This window comes from Lissotriton helveticus, chromosome 7 (genome assembly GCF_964261635.1).
Source record: "Lissotriton helveticus chromosome 7, aLisHel1.1, whole genome shotgun sequence".
NCBI classification, from domain to species: Eukaryota; Metazoa; Chordata; class Amphibia; order Caudata; family Salamandridae; genus Lissotriton; species Lissotriton helveticus.
This window is the reverse complement of record NC_136068.1, coordinates 1,864,174,550-1,864,194,597: the sequence shown is the minus strand read 5'-3', so window position 1 is coordinate 1,864,194,597 and position 20,048 is coordinate 1,864,174,550. Positions and strand designations below refer to the sequence as shown.

General features: G+C 39.0%; 1 protein-coding gene across 1 annotated transcript in view; it reads left to right on the top strand.

Moving 5' to 3' along the window:
- The window catches only part of LOC144767801 (DBH-like monooxygenase protein 2), a 240,718-nt gene that overhangs the window by 192,788 nt on the left and 27,882 nt on the right, over window positions 1-20,048 (top strand). Inside the window, exons 9-10 of the mRNA XM_078651179.1 lie at window positions 1,078-1,174; window positions 3,509-3,568. Coding sequence (XP_078507305.1) covers window positions 1,078-1,174; window positions 3,509-3,568 — 157 coding nt within the window. The remainder of the gene's footprint in view (window positions 1-1,077; window positions 1,175-3,508; window positions 3,569-20,048) is intronic.

The following is a 20,048-nucleotide window of genomic DNA, read 5'->3' as shown; positions in this document are numbered from 1 at the left end:
ACTTATACATCCACTCATTCTTCAATATGTAAAACATATTTAAACTTTACAGAAACACATAATCACTGGATGATGTCATCAGTGATGTCATCAGTGATGTCATTTGAGATGTCATCAGTGATGTCATCAGTGATGTCACTGACCATGTCATGAATGATGTAATATGTGACATCATCAGCAGTGGATTGCGGGTGCGCGATATATAGTTAGTGCAACTAACTATATATGGAATTTCAATGGTTTTGTGTGAGTAAAATAAGGTTTTTTAAATGCTAATTCCTAACTATATATGGTCTATAACCTATGGTTTTTTCAGTGAATATATATATATATATATATATATATATACATATATATATACATATATATATATATTTATATATATATTACAATGCCAGTGTACTAGAGAGACCACTAAAGTGTCACTGTATCATTGATAAGGAGTCAATAAATAATATTAGGAAATAATCTGATGTAAGGGCACTGATAACAAAACAGAACCACTGAAAAAACAAATCTTGCTCCATTGAGCAGGAAATTTCAGTCACAGGAAATTCTTCATTCAAGAATGCACCTAAAATATCTTAAATGCTTCTTGACTAACGTGTGGTGATGACTATCTCTTGATTTCCTTTCCTAAGAATTAGATTTGCTTTTGGAGCAAGCAATTGTATGGCTGCTAGGTTTATACATTTAAGAGTAGGTTATCAACAAACAAGGGGCAAACATAACTGGGCATGAAAGTACAGATTCCAAATATTTTTGTCTGAGAACTTTTGTTATGTTATTCATGTTAGTGTCCCTCAAAGGATTGCATGTAGCTGAATGGTGGATGGGAGCTCATCAAATGTTGGCACTTTCTTCAAGAGCAGGTGTAAAATAATTCCAGAATTTAAACTTCATGAATAGAAAATCTGTGCTATCACATTTAGAGGCCCTAATTATTAAAACTTTTTTTCTGGAGCCATTATGCTGTCTAAGTCTAAGTGAAAAACTCCCTTACATCCAGCCTAAATATAATGTTCTGAAGATGTTTTACAAATGAGAAAGTTCTTAACAGTCTTTCATATCTATAAGAAATGGAACCCAGACGGGATTCTTAAGCCGAGATATATCCTATGACTACAGCCTACAAGAAGCAAGATACATACCTGAAATCATGCCAATCAAAATGGTAAGTGCATTGCCTGAAACTGAAAGAAATGTTGTTATCACTGAACTAGTTCATATGGGACGCACTTCTTCTGGGGTTTAATTTTGTATTACATTCCACAATTACACTCATGCTTAACAAGCTGGTCAATCAATCCAATATGCTGAATGAATTTAATTCTAAAGTATTTCTACTGCATACATTCCTAATTACACATGTCTGTCAAGAGAAGTATTAACAACTGAAATTAATACATTACAGACTATATGTACCATATGTATTAAGAGACAGGCCATGAAACAGTAAATAAAAACTGTACACCAACATTTTGTGACCTGTCTGTGAATGTGCAGTGTGTCCATCCACTAATATGTCACGTTGTAAAATCTGAAGTTGTAAGGGGTTGCAAATTGACTCACTGAATCAATATTGATTAGACAGATCACCATTTGCAAACCCCTGTGATTGGCTACAAACACAGAGTTGTTGGCCTTCAAGGAGCAGCAAACCACGATTCCTGTGTTTGCATTGCCAACAGCTATATTTCTTTTTAAAGCAGCTCATGTTCCTTAAAGGTATTGGTGCTGTTTAAAAAAAGAAATGTCCGAGGCCAGATATACTAACATTTTGCATTGTTGCACCAGTTTTATGGCTCAACGATGAAGCAAAATGCTATTAGATATTTACAAAATCATGTGAGGGGTGACTTGTACCACCTTGAGTTCCTTTCTAAAGAAATGTACCGCAGCAATGCGTCTCATCGGTGGAACTTGGGCGTTCCTATGCTTCCATCTATAGATTTCACACAATCCCAGATTTACAAAAGTAATTTTATGACTGCAGGGACTACACACTCAAGTTGGAGACTCCACACACAGGCATGTGCTTTTAAAGTGTTATTTATATTTTATGAAGTTGTAAGTGTTTTTTCCTGTTCTTTTATGGTCCTACAATCACTGCATAAAGAATCTTTTGATTTGATATGATGTGTGGGGTTCTCCACCTTGACTGTAATCTTTAACAAACTCCAGACCTGAATCCTCAAGCTTCTGTGTCAGTAAGGACCTTTTTGTTTCTTTGTAATACCAATTATGTATGTATATACATAAACCTCCTTCCCACCATTCCCTTCTGTCTGTTAGGCATTATCTTGAATTATCACTAAGCTCTCCACAGGATCAATAATTTAGAGGTTATTTAAAGTTTGGCAGACTGGTTATCATGGACATATGCACATTATTGCTATCTCTGCCAAACTGAAGGTCTGTTTGTAGTTGAAAATACCATCATGTTTCAGCTGGTGGTATCCTAGATGGCTCTGCCAGTGGAACGTTTAGACCAGAGGCCTAACAGACATCTGCCATTGGCCTAAGTACCTCAGACTGTCTGACTTATTTAAGTTCTGATTTGGGAATTTGCTTTGGAAAAAACAAAAATTGTATTGAACTGTTTTTGAAAAGCTAAAAAGTTTGCTGAACAGGTGCATGCTATATTGCAGCTATTCAGCAAGAATAAATGACAATACTATGCAAACATTTAAAACACATGCTTTTGAAACACTGTTTTTACATCGCAGCTACCATTACAATGCATGAATTCACAACGCATGCCATTACAATGCATTTTTTTAAACTACATTTACAACGCATCCCATCACAACACATAATACTTTTAGAGCTACTGTAGGGTAAGTGTTGGATAGTGTAAGGGTAAAAATGACTATTCCCACTCCAATTAGTGCAACAGTATGGTAAGTGTTGGATAATGTAGGGGTAACAATTACTATTCCCACTCCAGTGAATGCAACAGTAGGGAACGTTTTGAATAGTGTAGGGGTAAAAATACTATTCCCATGTACCCCAAAACCCATACCCATCCTAAAACTTAAAAAATCTCCACCTTTTAAAGCATTGTAATGGCATGCGCTGTAATGGTATGCGTTGTAATGACATGCAATGTACTGACATGCGTTATAATGGCTGTGTTGTATTGCATGTGATGTAGAGGCGGTCGTGCTGTAACAACTGCATTGTAAAGGTAGTGTGTTGTAATGACTGCATTGTAATGGTTGTTTCCCATTCAGCAAACATACAATGCGTTCAGAGGAGCTACCATTGGTCACAGAGTTCTTCACCTGAAAGGTGGGGATCTCTCAATATTGAGAGTCATCGTCTGCAAGGGTGGCTGCGGTTATAACCCCCTTTGTCCTGTCAGTATGGCAAGTTGGCCACCAAACTTTAAATAACTCCCTTCACTGTAAAACTACGAGCAAAACATAGTATACACAAACACTAAATTCTTCAAAATGTATGCCTATATTTGGTAATGAGCAATTTCTTTATTCTCTGATTACAGGGAGATGAGTTGCAGACAGTGTGCACCTACAACACATTAGGACGTACCAATGTAACATTTGTAAGTTAATTTTTTAATATCCTACTCTCATTCGCCATTGTTAATCAGCATGAAAGGAATATTACAATCTGTATGTTTGCTTCAACAGTTAACTTTGTGTTAAATGTCAAAAGCAAATTTTCACTTGCCACCCTGAGATTTGTAAATTCACATAATTTGCATCCCAAAAATAGAATTGACGTTTTGATATGTATTAAACCCATTTTATGAATCAAAAAATCATTTGCAACTTGTAAAATGGGCATTATGACACTATTCCATGACACGAGTGAGAGGTCACTCACCGGCAAAGTATTTTGGTTTTCTATTGCAATTTTGTCTTCACTAAGCCTTATATAATTATAACATTATAAAATACCCCTGGTTCTTTATGTCTGTTTTGTCGTTATACTGACAGTATTTACGTGTTCTTGTATATCCCAGAATGGATTGTTGTTTGGTGTGGTAGTCCCATCAACACGGCTTTAATGGGTTCCCAGTTTTAGTCCCATTTAACATAGATCTCACAGTGAATAGGTTTTAGTCCCATTCAATACAGTTTTCACAGTTTGCAGGTTTTAGGCCAAACCAACACAGTTCATCTTTTCCCTTACTGTAGGGTAGTTTCAAGGAGTCCACCCCTTTACAGTTTTAGCCTCTATTCAAGAGTTCTAACGGGTATGAGTCCCATGTATTCAATTGTTTTGTTCACACTGTAACCGCCACTTAGGGGTTCTACTGGGTACAATTCCCATGTATTCAATTATTTTGTTCATGCTCTAACCACCACTTAGGGGATCTAATGGGTACAAGTTCTATGCATACATTTGTTTTGTTCATCTTCTAACCACATCATAGGGGTTGTAATGGGTTCCAATATCATGTTTTCTATTGCTTATGAGTACAAATCCCATGTTTTCTGTGGCTCTGTTTGCGTTTCTAACCCCATGCTGGGTTCTAATGGGTTTTAGTCCCATGTGCAAGCCATTGTTTTTGTGTACACTGTGGTACATGCTTACATTTGTTTGCTGACAGTGTTTGATTGTTCCTATTCTTCGCGTTTGTTGTTTGGTATATCTTTTTCACTGTGTGCCACACGTGATTTTCTGTCCCTAGGCCTCTGTGGCTGTATGGTTAGCAGTCAACATTCTTTTCCTTATTTCCACTAACTATTTTCTTTGTTTGATATTGGGTGTATATGTTCCATGTTGTTTCTGGTCCATTATTCAACTGTATTTTGGGAAAGTCAGTTCTGGTGTTAAATAAAAAAAGAATCATAAGAGGATGATGGGTGGGTGAGATATATTATGTGTATTTGTCTATGCATCGCCTCTACATTGCGTAATTTTCTTACATGTACTTCTTGTACATGTCTTGCCTATTTTCTCTAAATTTTCTTTCCATTTCTCTTGCACTTCGGTCTTAACCTTCTATATGATATCCTCTTGCACTTCCTCTTTCATTTCTCTAGTGTATTTTCTTCCTTGCTCACGCTTGACTTTCTTGGTATCTTTGCTACGATCCCTTCATGTTTGGTTCACTTTTTTCTTGCTTTTTTCTCTACTTTTCCTTTTTTTTAATTCTTTTTTTTTCAATACAGAGATTACATAAGTATCAAATAAGTAAACCATAAAATATAGTTGTATACATATATGAAATAATCATGTCGAACTAAAGGAAAAAATTAAAATTAACTCTGACCGTATATATGTCTGGGGGATCACACAGATCCCAAAAGAAATTTCCATATCCGGTTAAATTTTTGCATTGACAGTATAGCTCTAGTTTTGGCCAGTGCCGTCTCTCTCTCAGATATGTCTTTCATAAAAGCCAACCATTCAAAAAAAGTAGGTGGGTTAGGAATAATCCATACTCTGGCAGACAGGCAGCAACTAATGCAATGCATTAGATGGTTCTCATGGCATGATTCTTACTCTCCTTAAAACCTAGCATAATCTCTTTGTTAGTGAGCAAGTGATCAGAGCCCAAGCATTGAGCAATATATTGTGTGACTTTTTCCCAAAAATCAGACAGCGTAGGGCAGGTGCAGAACATATGAAGAATATTAGCTGCCATAAAGCTACATTTGGAACAACATGATCTGTCTGCATCATCACCCACCCCGCTGTGCGTTTTGCTGCCATTTAATAATCCTTTCGAGGTATAATAGAGCATACAAATAGTTCTAAATAGTTGCAGCAGATGTAAGCTTATACAATGAATATACCTATCCTAGGTATCAAGAGCAGAGACTATCTCAAAAGTGTCCGTAGTAGTAGCTAATGTCTGACTCCATTTGGAAGTCAGGCAACAAGTATCACCACCTCTGAAGCTACAGAGTTGGAGATATATTGAGCTTATTCTAGCTTTTAGCAAGAGATTTAAAAAATATGTCAATAGTTCATTTGAGTGAGGGAGCATCACTTGTTGTGAATTTTAAGAAATAATCTCTAATTTTTAAGTATTAAAAAAAGAAATTGTTGTGGGAGATCAAAAGTGTATTGACGTGATGCGAAGGTACGAAAACCATTATCATCATAAAGCTGGAGAAGCCGCTCAATGCCACACCTTGCCCATCTACAAGCAGTAAAATCTTGAAATATGCTTGGGAGAATTGGATTATTGCATAATCTAAAATAGTCATGCTGCGTGAGATTTTTAGGAGTATGTGAGCAGTAATTAAGAATGTCGTGCCATATGTGGACCATATCTCTAATGGTCTTAAAGGGGACCCTTTTGTAATAGTAAGGATCATTTATCCTATACAAGAACATTTTGCTGTCTGTATCCAATGACAGAGGGAGGCCAAAATATGGTTGTATAACTCTTAGTAAGCTTTGGAGGAACCCGGCAAATGCTGCCCAACAGTAAAGTTTGAAATCAGGGAGTTGTAATCCACCTAGCTTATAGGGAAGTTTTAGGGAACATATCACACAACGTGCTTGCTTAAAGTCCACACATAAAGCTATTGCTTGCACCTTCCAGTTTTTTAAAAAATAGTAGTTGGGAATACGTATAGCGATAGCTCTGAACAAGTATAAAAACTTGGGTAGAATTGACATCATCTTTATTATATTAATCATGTGGATAATAGTTATTTGAAGTTTATTCCAGTACTTAATAAACTCAAATAAACAACTTTACCAGGTTGTTAGCAAACTATCTTACCTAACCCCTCAATCCATTCCCAAACCATCCCAATCATTTTGTGACAACCTAGCCACTTTTTTCTTTGAAAAAGTAAATAACATTTACACCCAATTTTCCGGTAATGTCAACACTGAACCCCCTCCTTCGGTGACCACCAAAAACCACCCTACTTTACTGCAGTTCGACAACACCAATCCCATTCAGGTTATTAAAACTATGAACGCCATTAAATCAGGTTCATCCAGGGACCCCTGTCCCCCGGCCATACTCCATCCGATTTCAGATATCATAGCTTCTCAACTCACTGACATCTTTAATGCTATGTTTAAATCCGGTATATACCCAGCTATCTGGAAAGACACCCTCCTCAAACCTCTTTTAAAAAAAACTCATCTTGATGCTGACAACTCCAACAACTACCGACCTATAGCCAGTCTGCCTTTCCCCGCTAAAATCGTCGAAAAACTGATGAATCATCAAATCTCCCAATTCATTGAAGAACACTCCCTTCTCGATCACACACAGTTTGGCTTCCGGAAACATCACAGCACTGAAACCGCCCTTATCAAGGCTACAGATGAGATAAGAGCAGCCCTTGATCAAGGAGGAGCGGCGGTGTTAATCCTTCTGGATCTCACTGCGGCCTTTGACACGGTCGACCACAAAATCCTGATCGATCGTGTCAATGCCTTAGGTATCCAGGCCAAAGCTAAAGATTTCCTGTGATCCTTCCTAGCTCACCGTACTCCGACGGTTCAGCTAAGAACATTCCAATCTGCACAGATGACGTTACCCTGTGGTGTCCCTCAAGGCTCATACCTCAGCCCAACTCTTTTTAATATCTACGTCACTGACCTAGCAAAGGTCATTAAGGATTGCGGGATGAGCCTAACATCATATGCTGACGACACCCAATTGGTTCTCACCATCAAAGAAAATGGAGATAAAATCGCCGCCAATTTCCATCAGAGCATGCTTGCCATCAGTAATTGGATGACAATAAATTGTCTAAAACTTAACTCCAATAAAACGGAGGTCATCACTTTTGGCAAGCCTGTCCCTACCTGGCCTAATGGATGGTGGCCCAATGATCTGGGGCCCCCCTCCCCTCCCTGTCACCAAGGTAAAAAATCTAGGTGTTCTTATCGATGATAAGCTCACCTTCTCCGCACATGTAAACTCCATTGTGTCCTCCTCTTTTTTCAAGTTAAAAGCCATAAAAAAGATTCTTCCCTATCTCCCCCCCAACTCTGGCAAAACCCTGGTCACTGCTTTTGTAATGTCCTCAGTAGATTATTGTAATGGACTTTTGCTTAATGCCCAACTTAAAGTCATCAAAAAGCTACAGTCCATACAAAATGCTGCTGCCAGTATGCTATCTAGCACCCCCAAGTTCCAACCTATTGCCCACATCATCAAAGGCTATCACTGGTTAGCAGTAAAGAACAGAATAAAGTTTAAAGCCCTCTGCATCGCTTTCAAAGCCACGCAGAAACAAGGTCCACACTTTCTTCAAAAAATCTTTGCATTTCACGTTCCAAAACGATCACTACGATCAATGAATGCACTCCTTATGACGGTTCCTCGAACGAGAACTGTCACTTGGGGCGATCGCAGGTTCACAGTATCAACAGCTAAACTGTGGAACTCCCTTGACCCGGACATCAGATCTGCCCCCACCCTGACCATCTTCAGAAAAAAAGTTAAAACCTGGCTTTTCAACCAATAAATTCCCTCCTCTACTCATACACAGTTCTGTCCACAGCGCCGAGACGCCCTTGGGCATTTGTTCGCGCTATACAAATTGCATAAATAAATAAGTAAATAAATACTTCAATTTTTTGTGTAACTGAGTAAAGTAATGGTTCATAAATAGGTCTCCAGATTTGTTCAATTGTAGCAAAAATATGAACCCCCAGGTAAGTTACAACTGCACACCCTTCAATTAAAAGGGTAGGCAAATCCAAATTGTGAAGAATTTGAGTTTTATGGAAATTGAGTTTAAAACCTGAGAAGTGACCAAACGATTTTGCTTCTTCCTGAATTTGCTCAGTGCTAATACTGGGTTGGATATAAATAACGCAATATCATCGGTATTCGCAATAGCCTTAAGTTGACACATCCCATTACTGAATGGGATGCTGCCAGTGTTCTGGTTTAGTGCATTTACGAATGGTTCTATATATAGAGCAAACAGTAGGGGAGTGAGTGGGCACCACTGCCGGGTACCACAACATGTCGTAAAAGAAGACGAATATCGGTTGGTATATAGAAGTTTCACCTGTGGGTTAATTTATAGCGCACGGATCAACCTAAGAAAGCGTCCTGGTAACCCATTGTTAATGAATATTGCCCATAATGCATCCCACACGACATGGTCAAATGATTTTTCAGCATCTAAAAGGACCATCCCTAAATTGCTAGATGTTTTATTAGCAATATCAAACACTGTTATAGCTGTATTAACATGAGCAGTAGTATCTCCATCCATTAAGAACCCATGATGTTTATCAGATACAAGGTCCGTCATGGAGGGCGCTAAATGGTTAGCCAGTGTTTTGGCATTGATTTTAGCATCAGGATTAATAAGGAATATTGGGCGGTAGGACCTACAGTCTTCGCAGGTTTCCCCATTTTAAGAAAAAAAACAGTGTTCCTTATATCCCAGGACTTGGGAGCTTCCCCAACTTCTCCTATGTGGTATATAACGTCCCGAAGTAGCGAAAGAATAGAATTGTTTACGATTTTGTAAAATTCTATTGGCAGAGTATCATCATCTGCAACCTTGCCAGAAGACAGTGCAGCTATTGCAGATAGTATTTCTTCATTAGTATTATCTTGCTGAAGACAGCCTGCTGCCTCTGTACTTAATGATAAGAGTTCCCCAAGATGTAAGTATCTGTCTAATGCACTTTAATCAATGTTGCCAGGGAGGGTGTGGAGTTGAGTATAAAACTGAGTAAATTGTTCTAAGATTGAGTCAGGTGATGTGTGTAACCGGCCAGCTCTACATTCTATTGTGTTTATCCGCTTTTTAGATTTTTTCATTCGCAATATGGTATGACAAGATTCTCACGACTTGGTCCCCATATTCATATTGAAAGGATCAATTTTTGTTAAAAGCAGCTGCTATCTTTTCCTTAAGCTTCCTACTCATAAGTGAACACAAGTCAATTAAAGATGCATATATTAAATCCATGTTTGGGCCGCCAGACTTAAATTCCTCTGCATGCATCATTTCTACGCAAGTTGGAGTATCACAGTTTAGTTTCAGATTGTTCTGTTGAGTTTTATTTATATGATAAATACACTGTTGAATAGTACCCGGTATATATGCTTTCATTGTGTCCCATACTATGACAGGAGAAGCAGTATTAGTATTGGAATACAAGAACTCCGCAAGGCTCCATTGAGTGTATGCTATAAATTCTTGGTCAGTCAATAAGTATCTAGACAATTAGAAGGATTGCTTGTTCTTGTCTTTAGCTGTTGATTGAAAATTTAACAAAACAGGGTTATGATCAGAGGTTATTCAAGGTCGAACCTCTATTTGAAGCCTTGTTAAAATACTATTAGTGGCTAAAGCCAGATCTATTCTTGAATAATGTCGATTGGGTGCAGAGTAATATGTATAACCTGGCAAAGTAGGATGTAACATCCGCCATACATCTGTCAAACCATGGCTTTGAGATAATTAAAAAATTGACTCACGAACACTTAGCATTCTAGGGAAAGCTGACCTATTAGTTGCATCAATGTCATAGTTTAAAGTGCAATAAAAATCCCCTCCAATAATGATTTCTCCTTGCCAATCAAATAAGTCTAGCATTAATTTGTTAGACAGGATGTAATCATCCACGTTTGGACCATAGATCGCACAAAAGACATATTTTTTCTTATATACTTCGAGTAGTACCATGACCCATCAACCACCTGGATCAGAAGCGGTTTTAAGTTTTTTTGCGGACTAACAGTTTATCCTTAAGGATTGCTGCCCCTCTAATTGCAGCGCCCTGTGAGGTACATACAAGTGTTTCAAAACCTAGCTGTTTGCGCAGACCTCTATCCTTATAGACCAGGTGTGTCTCTTCAAATGTGGCTTATAAAGTTTAAGCTCTTCCCTGATCAACTGACATTTAGATGGCGAATTCAGCCCTGCTACATTCCAGCTAATACACCTAATTCTCCCCATTATTTAGACGCATAACAACTCATACTGTGCAGAGCTTTTGCCTTTCCACAGACATTATCCCTTGAGAGGTTTAAAGAAAAAGAAAGCCAAAATACAGGCATTAGAAAAAATAAACTTGCTACATAAAGAAAAATGAACATCACAAATTATCAAATTGTTTACATCTGATATAATCTATACCCCTGTACTTTAAAACCCCAGTGCACTCCTGTATCCCACAGGTAAACCCGAAAGAAGAAGAACCCTAAAATCGGGAAACCCCCCACCCACCCAGTGTTCAAGAAGAGGAATCACACCCACTAACATGCTGTCGATTTAAGATAGCCTTGAGGACCAGCACCCTCAAGAGCCTCCCTGCTATAATTTAGTAGCATCATAATGCAGTAAGAAATCTTGGTACAGTAGATAAAAAAAGATGTCAGATTTGTTGGAGAGAATGAAAAAAAGAACTTAGAGTGACAAAAGAATAAGCACCAATAGCTCTGGCATTCTTTAGAATTATGTTGCATTCTTGAAAGTGCTATTTTTGCCTCCTGGTCAGAATAGTAGAACTGTGAGCGACAGTCGTTTATGACCCTCCATCGGGCCAGTTATTGGAGATAGACCAGAGTGGCAAGCACCTTCCAACTGTATTGTGTGTGTGTGTGTGTGTGTGTGTTTGTGTGTATGAGAAAGAGATAGATAGCATGTGAGCAAGTGTATGAGTGAAAATGACAGTTATGTCAATGTCATATTGTATGTAACTCTTGGAAAAGTCTGGCAGCGGCATAACCTACGTATAAGGAGGTACACCCATTTGATATAGATAGGTCTAGCTCCTGGGTAGCATCATGCTACATTGGATTGACACACCATTAGCTTTTCAGCCAACTTGTGTGACATTTCACCCCAATTTATTCAACATTTTCTCATGGAAGAACCCCCTGAGCCCTTCTAGCCGATATCTTGGAGTGTGATTGAAACCTGCAGTGCTACAGCCAATGCTTTTTTCTTTTCTTTTGTGAATGAACCATTAAAATACGCAACGTGCCCAGATTAATATGGCCGAAAGCCTTTCACTTTAAAGTAATGTGTAGTCCTTTGTTTATGTTGATGTTTGCAATCCTAAGTATTATGAATAAGTCACGTTGACGAACATACAAGTATGGCGGGCACGGGGCAAGATATGCTGAAATGACATTGTGCAAAAACAACAGTTGATGGACAGAATGCAGAATGATGTCATATATTCACCTCAGTACAGAGATATGGGCCTAAATCCATATTTTTTTTTGCTCACCATGCCATTTCAGTTTGAACCCAGCCATATGCAAATCAGTCTTGACCCTGTGCCCCATGGGAATAGTCCAGCCCGAACTGCCAACCCAGGTCCTCCCTGGACTGGAAAGAAGCATCCTAGGACCGGTTTCGCACTTTCAGACCTCACCAACCTGGATAGCTTGGTTCCAGCGGCATGGAGAGCACAGGACTCCCGTCTGAGCATATCTGTCCCACTCGGGGTGACAAATGCAAAAACAACAGCTGATGAACAGAATGCAGAACAATGTCATACATTCACCCCCGTACAGAGATCTGGGCCTAAATCTGTCGTTTTTTGCTAACCATGGCATTCCAGTTTGAACCCAGTCATGTGCAAATCAGTCTTGACCCTGTGCCCCATGGGAACAGTCCAGCCCGAACTGCCAACCCAGGTTCTCCCTGGACTGGAAACAAGCATCCTAGGACCGGTTATGCTGAAATGACATTGTGCAAAAACAACAGTTGATGGAAAGAATGCAGAACAATGTCATACATTCACCTCAGTACAGAGATCTGTGCCGAAATCCATTGTTTTTTTGCTCACCATGCCATTTCAGTTTGAACCCAACCATGGGAACAGTCCAGCCCAAACTGCCATCCCAGTTCCTCTCTGGACTGGAAACAAGCATCCTAGGACCGGTTTTGCACTTTCAGCCCTCACGTCTGAGCATAACTGTCCCACTCGGGTGACAAATGCAAAAAAAACAGTTGATGGACAGAATGCAGAACAATGTCATACATTCACCCATGTACAGAGATCTGGGCCTAAATCCATTGTTTTTTTGATCACCATGCCATTCCAGTCTGAACCCAGCCATATGCATTGTGTGCATCTTAACACTTGTGTTCTTTTCTTTATTGTATCAACTCCTGAATTTTCACATTGAGACCAGGCCAATATTGCCGCCAGCTTTTTGGATTAAAGAAATATGTAGTACTTTGTTAATGTTGGCAACTGGATGCATTTGTACATTTAAATAAGGATGCTACAATGATGTTTTGTATCATTATCAAGGTTCGGACGAGCCGAAATGTATGGCTCACGTCCTTTGCAGATTCAATACTTCCAAACTACATCTTGAGAGCTTATTCCTTCCTTGTAAGAGTGAGAGGAGATTAAATACATATATATAGAATTCACTGAAAAAAACATAAGTTTCAGGGACATTATAGTTTGAAATTTGCTTTTAAAAAACCTCCGAAATTCACTGACAAAACCATTGGTTTCATGGACGTCAAAGTTAGTTGGACATTTCACTCACACAAACAAAAGAGAAATTCGGCCATTTTAGTTACTTGTGCTAACTATAACTCATGCCCCTGCAATGCAGTGCTGATGATGTCACATATTAGATCACTCATGACATGCTCAGTGACATCACTCATGACATCACTGATGACATCTCAAATGACATCACTGATAACATCATCCACATGATCATCTGGTGCACCTCCTCACACCATAAAATACAGATTACCATTCTCGAAACCATAGACACACCAATACTAGTACAGCTACAATATTCTGTGCTTTATGAATGCAGAACTCTAATCAGCTATATAGAATTGATACAGTCTTTTAAATTCTCAGTTAGTACCAATGCAGTCTAGTAATCCTTCTGTCTGTCCCATAAACTTGTCCATTCACCCATACAGCACTATGTATGTATCCTATCACTCTGCCAATACCTAAGCACTTATAAATTTAGCATGCACTCTCTTTGCAGCACTGGAATTACTTCAGTTATTAGTCATATACTTAAGGAATGGCCTAGCCACTAACCCAAGTACAGGTACAATGTACACTATGCATGCAGATCTCTAACAAGCTCCATACTATTATTATCCTCTTCAAAATACCCAGTTAATACCTATGCAGTGTTGGAATCCATCTGTCTGTGCCATGTATTTCTCCAATCACCCATAGAGCACTATCTACCTACCCTATCACTCCACCAATACCTAAGCACTTATAAATTCAACATGTACTCTCTTTGCAGCACTGAAATTATTCTAGTTACTAGTCATGTACCTAAGGAATGGCCTAGCCAGAAAAACTAGTACAGCTACAATATTCTGTGCACTATGTATGCAAACCTCTAATCAGCTACATAGCATTGATACAGTCTTTTAAATACTCAGTTAGTACCTATACAGTCTAGGAATCCTTCTGTCTGTCCCATGCAGTTATCCATTCATCCATCCAGTGCTACCTATGTATACTATCACTTCACCAATACCTAAGCACTTATAAATTGAGCATGCACTCTCTTTACTGCACTGACATTGCTCGAGTTATTAGTCATATACTTAAAGAATGGTCTAGCCACTAATACAAGTGCAGGTACAATATATGCAGACCTTTAACCAGCTACATACTATTGATACGCTCTCCTAAATATCCAGGTAGTACCTTTGCAGTGTAAGAATTCTCCTGTCTGTCCCATGCATTTCCCCAATCACCCATCCAGCACTAGCTACCTATTCTATCACTGCACCAATACCTAAGCACTTATAATAACTGAAAAAAATGTTTCGAATGTTTTGATATGTACTACTGTCACTGTAAGATTAAGTAATCCAAACATCATCAATGCACAACTACATTCAGCTGTGCACTATATATATATATATATATATATATATATATATATATATATATGAATACAGCAAAGTTTTCTTCGAAGGAAGACGCCGCACACCACCTCAATTATGTGACTTATTTGTTTATTTCTTGTAGGTTCCCCACCTACGCGTTTCAGACAGGTAAACTGTCCTTGATCACGGTTACAAACACGTGTCCATCATTTATGTCTACCATTTATACTGACAAACTCCACTTGGCAGTTAGGATGCATTGTGGGTCCAGTAGTTCGTTTTGCATTTATGTATCTTGCAGTGCGCTTTACCCAGCCGGATCGCGGCATTGTAATGGCATTGGTGAACGTTTATTTGTTATTGTTAGTCAATAATTTTGACGACCATGGCATTATTTATACTTTATGTATTTTCATGATGCTTTTAGTACAACCATGGGGGAGAATAATGTTTTCACCTTTGATAAGAAAATTTACAAACAAGTCTGTGGCTGTGCCATGGGAGTCTCCTTCTCTCCAAGCTATGCCAACCTCACCATGGGTTGGTGGGAAAAAAACATAGCTTGGAGAGAGGAGAATGAGCCATACACCACGGATGTGGTTGTTTGGCTCAGATTCATTGATGATCTGTTCCTCCTGTGGAAAGGGACCAAACAAAAACTGATGGAATACATTGAGATTTTGAATGTGAACGAGGTAGGATTACAGTTCACATCAAACATCCAAAAGAAAGAAATCGAATTTCTCGACACGAAGATCTACATTAACAATAACAAACTGGAAACCACAGTATTCAGAAAAAAAACATCTACGAACAGTGTGCTCTATGGAACGAGCTTCCATCCCATTTCACTCAAACAAAGCATCCCCTACGGGGAATTCCTACGAATGAAACGGAATTGCTCGGAAGAGACTGAAATGGAAAACAAATTTACAGAAACTAGAAATCGCTTCATCCGGCGTGGATATAAACAGGCGGACATAACCAAGGGGGAGCAAAAAGCAAGAGCCAAAACAAGAGCTGAAACCCTGATACCCAAAGGCAAACCTATAGAGAACAATGATGAAGAAAAACCACGACTGATTCTAACATACTCAAGAGAAAGTTACAAAATCCGTCAAATTTTGTTAAAATTCTGGAATGTACTGAAAAAGGACAATGAGATAGGAGCGCTAATAGGCGACAGACCTTTAATCACTTATCGCAAAGCGCCCTCTTCACAAGACACACTAGTCAACAGCCACTTCAAATAGGAAATTAAAACTTTGAGTTGGCTAGAAAAACGACAACTGGGATTCAGTAAATGCACAACATGCAAAGCATGTACGATCGGCCAGAACATTAAAACCTTAAAAGATCCAAAAGGAAGAACATTTGATATAAAGGACAAGATAACTTGTGAGTCATCATTCGTGGTATACCAAATTGTCTGCTTTTGTGGAAAAAAATATATTGGTTCAACTATTTGCCCACTCAAAAAAAGAATACTCGAACATACTAGAGCCATCCAGAATAATGATATGAGCTACGCAACGGCAAAACATCTAAAGACACATCCTGGCAAAACATGGAAAAATATGAAATATGCAGGAATTGCCATGGTGGGAGAAAACGAAAGAGGAGGTGATCGGGTAACAAGATTGAGACGCCTGGAATCCAAACTGATCATCAGGTTTAAGACCAGACAGCCGTGGGGTCTCAACATGGACGAAGAACTGAGCGTACACTTATAATAATTTTTTCTGAACTGAACATTGACTTTGTAGTTAACTAATTTTTTGATTCCAAAAGTTTTATGACAACTTGGTTGATAGTGCAATTTAAATGACCTAATGAAACTAATAGTTTTTAACTCTGCGCATAACCGGCTGTTGATCAAAGCATATAATGACATTATCGAACGGAGGCACTTAGCCTCAAAACGCCATGAGTAAATTGAGGGCTTGAGCACTTAGCCATGAAATACCCAATGTGGACACTTAGTCCATGATCGCTCCCCCATGGTTGTACTAAAAGCATCATGAAAATACATAAAGTATAAATAATGCCATGGTCGTCAAAATTATTGACTAACAATAACAAATAAACGTTCACCAATGCCATTACAATGCCGCGATCCGGCTGGGTAAAGCGCACTGCAAGATACATAAATGCAAAACGAACTACTGGACCCACAATGCATCCTAACTGCCAAGTGGAGTTTGTCAGTATAAATGATAGACATAAATGATGGACACGTGTTTGTAACCGTGATCAAGGACAGTTTACCTGTCTGAAATGCGTAGGTGGGGAACCTACAAGAAATAAACAAATAAGTCACATAATTGAGGTGGTGTGCGGCGTCTTCCTTCGAAGAAAACTTTGCTGTATTCATTGATTTGCGAGGGTGTCCCGAACCTCGCCGCCTGCACCAGCTTGTAGCCGCTCCTCTCATATTGGGACGTTTGCTGTAAAAAAATAAATATATATATATATAAACCTCTAACTAGCTACTTTGTAAAGTACTACCCATGCAACCTAGGAATCCTCCTGTGTGTTCCATGCACTTTTCAAATGACCCATCCAGCACTATCTACGTATCCTATCAATCTGCAATACCTAAGCACTTATAAATTCAACATGTACTCACTTTGCAGCACTGAAATTATTCTAGTTATTAGTCATATACTTAAGGAATGGCCTAGCCACAAACCCAAGTGCAGGTACAATATTTTGTACACTATGCATACAGACCTCTAACCAGCTACATACTATTGATACGCTCTTCTAAATAGCTAGTTGCAGTCTATGAATCCTTCTGTCTGTCCCATGCACTTCTCCATTCACCCATCCAGCACTATCTACATATCCTATTACTCCACCAATATGTAAGCACTTATAAATTCAGCACGCAATTTCTTTGCAACACTGAAATTACTCCAGTAATTAGTGGTATACTTAAGGAATGGCGTAGTCACTAACACAAGTGAAGGTACAATATTTTGTACACTATGCATGCACACCTCTAACCAGCTACAAACTATTGATACACTCTTCGAAATACCCAGTTAGTACCTATCCAGTGTAGGAATCCTCCTATCTGACCCATGCATTTCTCCAATCACCCATCCAGCACTATCTACTTATCCTATTACTCCACCAATACCTAAGCACTTATAAATCCACAATATACTCTGTTTATAATAATGTAATTATTCTAGTTACTAGTCATGAACTTATGGAATGGCCTAGCTACTAACACAAGTACAGCTATAATATGTTGTGCACTATCCAAGCAGACCTCTAACTAGCTACATACTATTGATACACTCTTCTAAATACCCAGCGTGCAGAGTATGAATCGTCCAGTGTGTCCCATGCACTTCTTTAATCAACTATCTACCACTATCTACTTATCCTATCACTCTACCAATACGTAAGCACTTATACATTAAGTGTTCACTCTGTTTGCAGCACTGTCATCATTCTAGTACAAGTGGTATTCTTATAAAATGACCGAGGCACCAACACAACTACAAATAATAATTCTGTGCATTTCACTACAAATCTCTAAGCAGATTCATACTTTTGGTCCACTCCATTAAATACTGAAGTAGTAGCCCTGCAGCATAGGATACCTCCTGTCAGTCTCATGCAATTCTTCAATCACCCATCCAGCACTATGTTCTTATTTTATCAGTATGCCAATACCTAAGCACTTATGGCTAGATTCGACTCTTAGCTTTTTCACCCATACAAAGAAAGTTGCTGCCACTTGTTTTGGCATTCTGCGGAGTCTGAAACCTTTCTTGAAATTTTTTGACTCTGAGACCAGACAGATGATAATCCAGGCCACAGTGATGTCTAGGCTTGACTATGCCTGCTCATTACTGTTGGGTGTAAATCAGGCAGAAATTGTCCGATTGCAACGCATTCAAAATGCAGCGGCTAGAGTTCTAGTACGTTTGCCTAAATTTAGCCCGATTTCTGCGACCATCCCAAGGCTCCACTGGCTACCTGTAGCCCAACGAATACAGTTTAAGATTCTCTGTATTTCGTTTAAAATCTTAAGACTGGCAACTCCTAGGATGCTCTGCCCGCTTCTGAATTTGTATGCTCCTGTGCGCACATTCCGCTCTGCTGGCCAAAATTTGATCGAAGTGCCTCGGGTCAAGCGTAGTAGAGCGGGAGGACGTTCTTTCCGCTTCTTGGCAGCTAAAGCTTGGAACGCTCTCCCCTCCTACATCAGAGAAATTCAAAGTCTGTATGCTTTCAGGAAAGCTTTAAAAACTCATCTATTTCTGTAATTTTTTTTGTTGGAGGTGTTTGTTCACTGCTTCGCTCGTGAGTTTTTTCTTTGCCCTGGATTTTAGCGCCGGGACTCCCCTTCGCTGGGGCAGCTGCGCACTCTATAAAATTTTATAACATAACATAACATTATGAGGCAGATTTACAAGCACCCTTCACCACCAGTACTTCACTTTTTGTAACGTAGTGATGGCGCCAGGCACTCCTTCATATTTACAAGAAGAGGAAAAGCCATCCTGCGTGGTTTTTCCTTTCCTTGCAAATACGACCCCTTCATACACAGAACTTTGCGTTGAAGGGGGTTCCAATAGGTGTTGCTCTGGGTATTCCCACGCAACAACCATAGAACAAGACACATCTCCAGAATTATGAGAAATCGTAAATCTGGAGATGTGGGTGAATGCTGCGCCATCCTACAGTTGGTGTAGCAAGGTGCAACAAGTAGAATTGTTTTAATTTCTCCTCATTTTTTCCTCTTTCAAGCATGCTGCATTCCACAGCACACATTGACAGAGGATAATGCCTTTACTGATCTCCGCATGACACAGACATCTTTGCACCATGGTGCAAGGGTGCCTGTGTCACCGCATGGCTGCAGTTTGTGCAGCAGGGCCGAGGGAAGCACAGAGTTGCAACATATTCAATGTACATATGTCACATCACTGTGCTTCGGAAGTGCCACAGTGCAGTGCAGCTAAAGAGCTTGCAGTGTCATGATGCAGTACATCCTCATAAATCTTCACCTATAAATTCACCATACACTACTAATGCATTCTTTCAGTCAATCATGCTGAATACATATATTCAACCAAACTTTCACACATTAGCTTGCAATTATAGTTCGTTCCTTAACCAGATACGGTAGTTCTTTTGTATTTTTTTTAACAATTTTGTATTTTTTTGGTGTTTCTTCAAAAAAAGAACAAATAAAGCATGAAACATTTGGAATTACTTGTCATTCCAAAAACAACATTC